A 9635-nucleotide genomic window follows, 5' to 3' on the forward strand; every position below is an offset into this window, starting at 1 on the left:
GAAGGAAACAAAGGGCAAAAAGCCTTTCTTCTCCTTTTGAGAAACAACCAACTTTCTGAGTGCTTCCTAGCCCCTGGAAGCCCACACTGCGGTTCAAGCAGCTCTGCCCATGGATTCATGGTCTTCATTTCTTTGAAGATGACTTGCTGTGAAACTTTCATCCACAGCAGGAAAAAACCACTGGGGCATAGTCTTGAGTGTTTCGAGGGTAAATATGAATATATGGAATAAGAAGCTCTTTCTGCTTCTGGTAGAACGGTAGGAAAAAACATGGAAGTGCACCACAGAAGAAAGTCTAAGCAACGTTTTTTTTGTTGTGGGAGACAGTAGTGAACAAACCTACCCACTACGAAGAGTTTTTTCCAGGAAGTGTAGGTTGCTGCAACCTGTATCCCTTGAGCAGCGGGTGCTCACACAACAGTTCTCATGCTACTTGCAAGCAGGGCATTTGAAGGAGCCCCAGCAACGTGCACGGAGGATGAACGAACCCTACAGCCCTGCAACGCCCCGACCCATCAGCAGCACCTCACCTGGCACCATGAAAATGTTCATGGGCTTCCTCGCTGTATTTATTGTAGCACAGACTATTGGGACCGTACTCTTCTGTTTGTATCTTCACATGAAGATGGATAAGGTAAGTGTAGAAATAAGGTTGTCTCTGCTGGATCGCTAACACAATTTGCCTTCAGCCGTGGTGAGATGGGCTCACCAAAAGCATGAACATGCTCGAAGATGATGCTGTCACTGGATGGATGCGGGAGTGGCATTTATTGCACCCATGTTCTCATTTCTGCTTTAATTTGCAACTAAGATGTACGCTGAGGAAGAGATCTGTTCCCTTCATTAACAAAACGAGAATGGATCAATCAAGAAGAGCAATTAATAGCAAAGCTGGCAGCTGATGGCCAGTTCAGGGAGAGGAGAGTGTGGCTTCAACACACAAGTGGCTATTTTAGGCTCATGGGGGGTTTTCTGGTGCCATAGCACTTGGTAGCACTGTGACACTAATCGTGAGGATGGGGGGGGCCAGAAATGAATATTTTTAGTATTCACATGTATGAATTTTACCAACAGCTCACTTCAGATGCTGTCTTTCTATTTAGGGAAGAAAAGTGTGGATCTTAGTACTCTGTCTTTTTTTGAAGAGTCACAGTATCAGTGATCCTGTCCCATACTTGGGACAGTATTTACCAAAAAATTAAGAACTGAAAAGCTGTTTTTGAGGTTGCCATCACCGCAGCTGCACTGCGTGATGCTTAAAATCACCAGCCTAAAGCCACTTTCTTGCAAAGCAGAGAAGGCTACCAACTAAAGAAATGAAAGATGTCTAAACCCCAGAATGAGTTCTTACAATGATAAGATCGTCACTACTGATTTTTAAACATGGTGTCCCAATTTAAACTGAAATTTAGATGGGTAACTTCTGATCTTCAAGGGTGGAGAGCAATCCTGAGCTAGAGGGGCTTAAAAGTCAGGGGGATGGAAGGGGACTTTGCTGCACGGAGGTTGCAGCCTGGGGTGAAGGGGTGAGTAGAGGGTCCCTGGCAGAGTGAAACGTGACTGCACAGGGCTGTGGCAGAGGATCAGAGGGAGCTGAAATGCAGCCACGGGTGGCAGGAGGATTTCAGCTGCCTTCAGAGCTCACGGCAGGGCTTCAAACCCGACCCTCCGCATCCCGGCGCTGCCTGCTCTGCGTGCTCCCCCAGGTTGCGTGTCCTCATGTCCATCTGTGCTCCTCTTTACTGTTTAGCCAAATGTTAGGTTTTTACAAAAAACAGGTGTAATTTTAAAAAATCAGTATTTTTATAGATATATTTATTCTTTTTTTGGTTTTCTGATTTTTTTTAATCTGATTTTTTTAATCTGAAGCAGAATCTCACGGCAGAATTCGGCCCCAGCCCACAAGTTGGTTTTGGTCTCTTGGCAGCTCTTTTAGTCAGTAAACCAGCTGGAAAAATGAAAAGCCACCCTGCATGGGCAGGGCAGCACGGGGCTGAGCGAGCATCCCGGCTGCCTGCCGGGGCACCGGGGCAGTGGCAGCGAGCCCCAAAACCCGAGCCACTCGCTGAGACTTCTGTGCTGCTGTCTGTAAATGTGGGTGGGTGGGTAATTGCCACCTGCCTTTTGGAAAAGGCAGAGTGGGAAATTTAAATTCATTATCAAGGTGATAGAAAATAGGAAGGGATCCTGTGCAATCCTCCTCTCATCCAGCGTTGGCAACCAGGATCAGCCCCGTGGGTGCAATTCCTGGTGGATGCGGGTGCAGGTGCTGTGCTGGGCGGCTGGTGGGAGCAGTTGGTATCCGCAGCGCGTCTGCCCGGCTTATCCCGATGCTGGAAAACCAACCCCGAGCTTTCCAGGCTGAGATTTATCGCTAGCAGGAATACAGTGTGGCTCCGCTGCTGGCCCTTGCAGCTTTCTCGGTAGCATCCCATTCACCCTCTCGTCTCTCTCCTGCTGGCAGATGGAAGAGGTGTTGAGCTTAAATGAAGATTACATCTTCCTGAGGAAAGTACAGAAATGTCAGACGGCAGAAGGTCAGAAGTCGACATTATTGGACTGTGAAAAGATTTTAAAGGGCTTCCAGGATCTCCAGTGCAAGGTACGCACTGTTAGGCAGATAAAGACCCCGCTGAACGTGAAGGGGGGGGGCTCCCAGGCACACACACAGCTTCACAGGTACGCGCTGTTAGGCGGATAAAGACCCCGCTGAACGTGAAGGGGGGGGCTCCCAGGCACACACACAGCTTCACCCCAGCTTTTTTTTTTAAACCGTGGGTACCCTTTACCTTGGGGCTGCATAGCACATACCCTTTTTTACACTATATTATTTTTACACTGTATTTTTACACTATACTGATATCACTGAAAAACCTCACCCGTTTTCTTTTTTCTCAAAACGGTCTCAGTCAGATGTCTGGCTGTGGCGTGCCGAGGGGTGCTTGGGGCTTGCGGTGGGTGGGATGGAGCTGTAGCCACCCTGGCTCTGCACTCTGATCCCATTGATTTTTCTGCTGTCTGGCAGCTTGCTCCGATCGTATGCCGAGTAGCTCTGAGGATGCCACTGGGAGCACTTTTATGCCCACTTTGCCCAGGCGTTGATGACGGTGCAAGGCTCGGGGCCAGGCAACATGGCTCCCAGCAGCCGGTGAGGAAGAGGAGGATGCTGTGCAAATGCCACCCCATGGGCTCAGGGATGGCACCTCCAGCCGGTGTAGGGGCTCCTCGCATTTGGGTGCAAAAGAGCCACCCTGCATGGTGACATCCTCCCAGCGTGGCTGAGGGCTGCCCTGCCAGGGATGAGGTGCTCGCAGCCTGCTCAGCCCTCAAATTCGCTGTTTAGGAGGGGCTGTGCCGGTCAGAGCAGGCAGGAGAGGAACATTTCTTCTTGATTGTCAGTCCCCGATGGCATCAAATGCCTCAGCTAAACCTTTGGGTTTGCATCAGTGCCCAACTGACAACAGAAAATTGTGTCTGAGATGGGTCCAGCTTAGCAGTCCTGAAAACCCCCTCTCGCAGGGGCAGGGACGTGCCCGGTTTGTTGGGCAGCATCTACAGCATGGCTCTCCGACGTGGTTTTAAAAGAAAAGGTGATGGGGTTTTGTTTGTTTCTTTTTTTTTTTTTTTTAAAATGAACTTTCCCCATGTCATTACAGCAAGGATCAGCTGAACTTTCTCACACAGCATCCACATATATAAGTCCTCAAGCCTCTGCTAAAGGTCTTTTTCAGCAAAATCTGTCTCCCTGGTCAGGAAGAACCTGAAAACATGCAGTTCCTTACATGGATTCAAGAACTTGCTTACATAGTTTGAACCACCCAGGCAGGGCTGGGCACATTGCAACTCATTTCACCAGCAGAGATTCAGAGCGTGTCTCTTCCAAAACACTTTGAAACCAGATTCTGACCACCACTACGGAGAGGAAGCCCAGCATGTCATTGGACTTGATGTGATTACACGTCTTAGTTCTGCTGGGCAACTGTGAGCTGATCTTGAGTTGACATTTGTGACCGAACTGGTGAAAATAAACCCTTTGGAGGTATCTGGTGTCCTGCAGACGTTCCACTTATGTCTTTGAACAGACTAAACAGATTCACTCAGGGTTGCTTCCCCAATGCCTCTCTGTACACTTGATCCTTCCCTGCCTGATGATAAACATATGTCCTTCTCAAACATGGGTGGGCTGCACTACTCCTGCTGGTGGCAAGGAAAGAACAGTAAATGAACTTTCCCCATCATATCATTGTAATTGCATAAAGCCTGAAATCATAAACCCTACAACTCCCCTGCAGCAAACAGCCGGTCAGCCCGCGGCCATAGGTGATGCTGGGGAAGGTGCGAGAGGGTGTCTGCAGTTTTGGGTACCCTCCTCCCCCAACAGCTGGCAGAGCTTTTGGGGCCAAACAACACCAAATTGCACGATGGTCAGAGCATCCTTTTACACAGAGGCTTTCGAAATAGTTGATTTGTACATCTTAAAAAAAAACCCCAACATATATTTTTACTATTGTTTCAGGACAAGGGAGCCAGTAAAGAGCAGCCCAAGTTTGAAATGCAGAGAGGTGAGTTGCCTGGTGTCACCAGCGTACCCATCGCTTGCTGGGGCAGGAGGAGTAGTTTGGCTGGGGAAGGGGTTTCCTTCACCCTGCAACAGCTCGCCGGTGCCCCAGGGCACAGCACAGAGGCAGGGGATGGGGTCGGAGTTTGGGAGATCCCCATGGGAGTAAGACTGTGCATGGCATGGGGCTGGCAGAGGGGGGCACCAGGCATGGCTGGCTCACCAGGGCAGGTGGCTCTGTGTGCCATGTTGCCTGAAGTCGATGAAAATTAATCCAAAATTAAATCCGTGACCTTTTTGCATTGCAGGCCATGAGCACCATGAGCATCCCCATTTGATGCACAAGAACGAGACGTCCGTGACAGGTAAGGAAGGGGTGGGCACATTCAGGTCCTGTTCCCCCAGTGGGCAAGGTGGCGCGGTCTCCTCCACGGGCTTTATCCCTCAGGGGCTCCATCTTGAAGACAACTGAGTGTCGTTGCTGAGCAGAGACCAGATCCTGCCTAACTCAAAGCTGGGGTCTTTGGAGACTGTGCCTCTGGACTGGATTTGGCCCATAGGGAAATCCCAAGGGTGGGAGGTACTGCGGTCCCTGCAGAGGAGCTGTGCTGCCCAGGGGGGACAGCGGGTCCCAGGGTATCAATAACACTGGCCTTTCCGAATTGCAGCAGAGAAGAGGCAGCCGATCGCAGCCCACCTGGCAGGTCAGAGCAACAGGACAGTGTCAGGTAAGACAGACCTGCTTGATGCTGCCTTGGCCAGGGAGCCAGCAGGGCACGGCAGCGTGCATTCCCTGGCTGGACCCTGCAACCCTGCTCCGTGGCTGGGTAGGGCCAGGGACGGGGACAATACAAGTCCAGCAAGAGAGCGTGTCCCCAGAGCACAGCGAACCTCCCAGTGGTCACGTCACCACGTGCGCCTGTGCCACGTGGGGCTCATGCATCCCATGCTGGCTGTCCTCAGCAGCCTTATATATGCCTTCCTAGAAGTGCATCGCAATGGCTTAATCTTTACGGTGTTTTTTATGAGAGGAAAACTATTCCTCTTTGTATTTAAAGAAACCAACTTCTCACTCTCTTTTGGACTCAAAACACAGTGCTTTTGCTCTCCTGGACATGCCTGGCCAGGGTGGCTATGGCAGGAGGGCTCTGCTGGCATATTGTGTCTGCTGATCTAGTCATCTTCTCACCTGTAGTGGTCCTGGTAGCACTGTGGGCTGGCTGGTGACTTCACAGTCACAACATAGAGAGCTCCAGACTGATTTCGGCAAGCTGCCATGGCCACATTATGTTTGAGAAACACACGTGAGTCCGTCTGCATTTGTGCATCCCTCTGCACAGACCGTGGTTGCTCTTGCAGCTCCGACCCCCAGCGTAGCCTTAGCTAAGGGACATCCTGCAAGAGCAAGGATTACTGAAGCGAGTAAGGGCTTGCAAGGGCAGTCCCTCAATCTGGCAAGGATTTCGCAATCTGAACACGTTTGATTTAATTCTGGAGTAACTGCCGGTAATAGGCAACTGCTCTTTCCATCTCTGACGCAGCATTTCACCCAGAGCTTAGTCTACCTGTGGAAAGCTTAGTGTTAGATAAGATCAAAGAAGTGAGAAGCTCGCTGCATTTTAAAAGTCCCTGCTTAAGCATTTGTTGAGCCCATAAAGCAGGCTGAAATTGCCCAGAGAGCAACAGTTGCCTGGAGCTCGGCTCTGCACCTCACCAGTTGGGCACAGAGAAAACATCCCCATAGGATGCGCAGGCATGGACCACGGGCTGCATGGCTCCCCCAGGACCACCCATGCTGTCCCACTGCGGGGACTGGGACTCTGGAGCTAGGTCACTCACCCCTGATGCTCTCGCAAGCGTGTCTGTAGGTTGGGGAAGGCGGAGGTCCAGAATCCCTCTGGGAGGCCATAGCTGAGCTCAGCTCCTATGGCCATGGTTTCCTGGTCTCTGTATTAACTTATCTGCACCGACTGCAGCAGAAGTGCGTGTTCATGAGCCACCCCGATGATGCCAATAGTGCCCCAACAGCCATGCTCCAACAGCCATGCCAGCACCAGGTCTGCAGGGGCAGTGGTCCTGGTGCTGCAAGGCAGCACTTGCCATGCAAAACCCTTCCAGGTTTGCACCCTGCCAGGGACCAAGACTCTGGGACAATTATTTTTGCACTTCCTTGGTGAAGTCTGACCTTCTGTGGAGGCCAAATGGAGGAGGGACTTTGGAGGAAAGGCAGCACCCAGTTTGGAAAAACTATGAGCCCTGGGATGGGCGTCTCTGAAGACAGGAGCTGCAGTGTGTTTTGGCAGTGCTCTGAGGGCTCGGAGGCTGTGCCACTGAAAGCCGTGGAGATAGCAACCCTACAGGGATGGACATGGGCACGTTTGGCCCGTGGTGGCAACTGTGTGCAAACTGTGTGCAGTCCTCTACCCTAAGCATTTCCACTTGGTTGGATGAAGGAAGCAAAATGCTCCTCCGCTCACATAATTGATTCAAGGGCGTCAAGGCCGGTGACCAGAAACATGGGTTAAACGTGTTCTGGCCTCGGGGAAGGGGACCCTGCGCCCCTGGTTGGGGATGGTGTCCTGGGGTGGGCAGGACCCATCCCCACACCCCCCAGCAGACAGAGGCTGTGATGCCAAATGTCTGTGGGGTCTCCTCCCTAAAACAGCCTCCCAAACTGGATGTCTCCTTCTCCCAGCTCATGTGCCATCCTTTCCCCCCACAGTGCTAGAGTGGAAGAAGACGATGTATGGCCCCATGAGCAACTTGATATCCTACCAGGAGGGGAAACTGAAGGTGAAGGAAGCAGGGCTCTACTACATCTACGCCCAAGTCAGCTTCTGCACCAAGGCAGCAAATTCGGCACCCTTCACCCTCTATATTTATTTGTATCTCCCCATGGAAGAGGACCGGCTCTTGCTGAAGGGACTAGACACGCACAGCACCTCCACATCTCTCTGTGACCTCCAGTCCGTCAGGGTGGGAGGTGTCTTCAAACTCCGGGAAGACGACATGGTCTTTGTCAACGTGACAGACTCAAGACGAGTGAACTACAACCACGGCAGCACCTACTTTGGCATCTTCAAGCTGTAGTGAGGAGGGGGCCGCCCCCGAGCTGGGGGTCCAGCCCGACTTTGTTGAACAAAGTGGCTTTCCCTGTTTCCCCTATTTATGTTCCTCTGCCTCTTTGGTTTTCTCATTTCTTAATTTGTATATTTTGTTATTTATTAATGAGGGCCACGGGGCCCTGAGAACACGAATGGAACAAAGTTTGAAGCTGTTGTTGTTTGCACTTTTCTTTTTTCTTTTGCTGCCAACAGTTTGGTACGTGTTGGTGTTATATGTCTGGGTCCACCATGCCCCATGTGCCTGGCAGGGTGGATGTCCCCGTTATGTCACAAGAGCTTTATTTAGCAAACCCTACCATCAACATTTCTTTCCTAACCATGTAGGATGGCTCAGGGCGCTCCAGCCAAGCTAGGCTCATACGTATCTCCCGTACCAATCTGCTTACAAAACATCAACGGAAAAACATTAAAAGGCTTAGGAACGTCTCCTCTAAAGGAATCAATCAGCCAAACTGTCCTTCCGTGCTAGCTGTTGGTGATGCATCGTTGCCACCCTAACTGTCTGCTTTATCTCGAGAACCCCCTTTTTTCCACCCATGCCTATCTGCCAAACTCAACCAGCTTTCTTGCTTAGGATGACACTACTTGGCCAGGTTCACCCTTGGTGACAATTGTCCTGCATCAGAGGGGCAATTGGTGGCTGAGGGAGGACTGCTGCCAGAGTGCAGAGTGCAGTGCTCTGCTCTCAGTGACCCGAATCTGCTCACCAGACTGTCCTCCTCTCACCTCTGCAGGTAGAGGACCCTCTGCCTGTGCAGATCATTTCACTCCCCAGTGGAAGAGGCATTGGCTGTCACCATCATATTTGGACCTGCTTCCCCTCCTGAGACCCTTCTGGCCCTAGGAGGAGAAAGCATGGGTGGTGACAGGACCAACTGCTGGTTCTCAAGCCCTCCAAGGTGCATGTGCAGAGCATCTTCTGGCAGTGAAGGTGTGCCCACAGTGGCACTCCACTGTGCATGGAGTGCAAAAGTTTGGAAATACTCCTGGAAGCCAACAGGTTTGCAAGTGGAAGAGCTTTCAGATTTGGGCAGTCCTTAGAGTTTGCTTGGCTGGAGGCTGCAGATCTGGTCCTAACACGGTGCCCAGGTGCCACCACTGCTGGGACGGATGGGGCAGCCTTTGCACAGCTCATTGCAGTGCTGGGTGCCCAGCATGGCCCCGTTCCAAGGTCAGCAGAAGAGAGCTCAGAGCCAGTCTGTTTTTATGACAATTTAATATGTATTTGTTGGCTGTTCTCCAAAACTGCCTAACTTTGTCAAGGAACGGACCACTCTTGTCTGTCACCATGTATAAAAACTATTTATTTAACTAAAACCATCTTATATTCGTAAACAGAGAGGGACCGCGTGCCAAGGGACTGTGCATGGCCGTAGCTGTGTTTTGCAGCATATTTCAATGTTCATGGTTCCCCCTTCCTGAGTCTGGGGGTTCATCTACTGTCACCCTACAAGTAATCCAATTGATGAATTGAGAGAGAGAGTGCTTTGTGTGCTCTGAAGGCTGCTCACCCTTCTCAGCCCCAGGCTGGGATTTCCTAGGGTCCTGCATGGGGTCTGGGGACCAAGAGGGCAGCGGGGTGGCACCAGGGACGACACAGTGGGGACAGCCAGCCCCAAAAGCCTCTGGGGGCAGCCATCCCACCCCGCTCCTTGGGCCATGTTGGGCTGCCAGGGGACAGCGCCAGGGGCATTTTGGCTGGAAGAGGGAGCAGGCACCCCCACCCCGCCCTGGGAAGGCAGCGAGGCACCAGGGCTGGAGCCCCCAGCACAGCTGTGGAGCAGAGGGGTGGGGGTTAATTTAAGGGGATTTAGGACACCTGGCTGGAAGAGGGCTATTCCTGCCTGCCCCCGGGCACGGAGCCTGCAGGGATGTCCCAGCTTTGGAGCAGAGGGACGGATGCTGCACAAAGTGGGATCCTGCGGCCACTGTGCATGGGGCAGCAGGGGCTC

At 51.8% G+C, this 9635-nt stretch overlaps 1 protein-coding gene across 1 annotated transcript; it reads left to right on the forward strand.

Annotated features, from left to right (window-relative positions):
• The first annotated feature begins 478 nt into the window (after nucleotides 1–478).
• On the forward strand, nucleotides 479–7655 carry CD40LG (CD40 ligand). The gene is made up of 6 exons (XM_009643274.2): nucleotides 479–634; nucleotides 2465–2602; nucleotides 4517–4562; nucleotides 4867–4923; nucleotides 5227–5286; nucleotides 7281–7655. Exons 1-6 carry the CDS (start codon nucleotides 479–481, stop codon nucleotides 7646–7648), a joined length of 825 nt encoding a protein of 274 aa, XP_009641569.1. The 3' UTR covers nucleotides 7649–7655.
• The last annotated feature ends 1980 nt before the right edge of the window (nucleotides 7656–9635 follow it).

This window comes from Egretta garzetta, unplaced genomic scaffold (assembly GCF_000687185.1).
Source record: "Egretta garzetta isolate BGI_Z169 unplaced genomic scaffold, ASM68718v1 scaffold220, whole genome shotgun sequence".
Taxonomy (NCBI): domain Eukaryota; kingdom Metazoa; phylum Chordata; class Aves; order Pelecaniformes; family Ardeidae; genus Egretta; species Egretta garzetta.

What these genes read in the sequence shown, in the direction of transcription:
- CD40LG (XM_009643274.2), top strand. Translation starts at nt 479, where the DNA reads ATGAACGAACCCTACAGCCCTGCAACGCCCCGACCCATCAGCAGCACC. An exon ending in TTCACATGAAGATGGATAAG is followed by an intron (nt 635 to 2,464) that starts GTAAGTGTAGAA and finishes TCCTGCTGGCAG; the next exon opens with ATGGAAGAGGTGTTGAGCTT. An exon ending in GAACGAGACGTCCGTGACAG is followed by an intron (nt 4,924 to 5,226) that starts GTAAGGAAGGGG and finishes TCCGAATTGCAG; the next exon opens with CAGAGAAGAGGCAGCCGATC.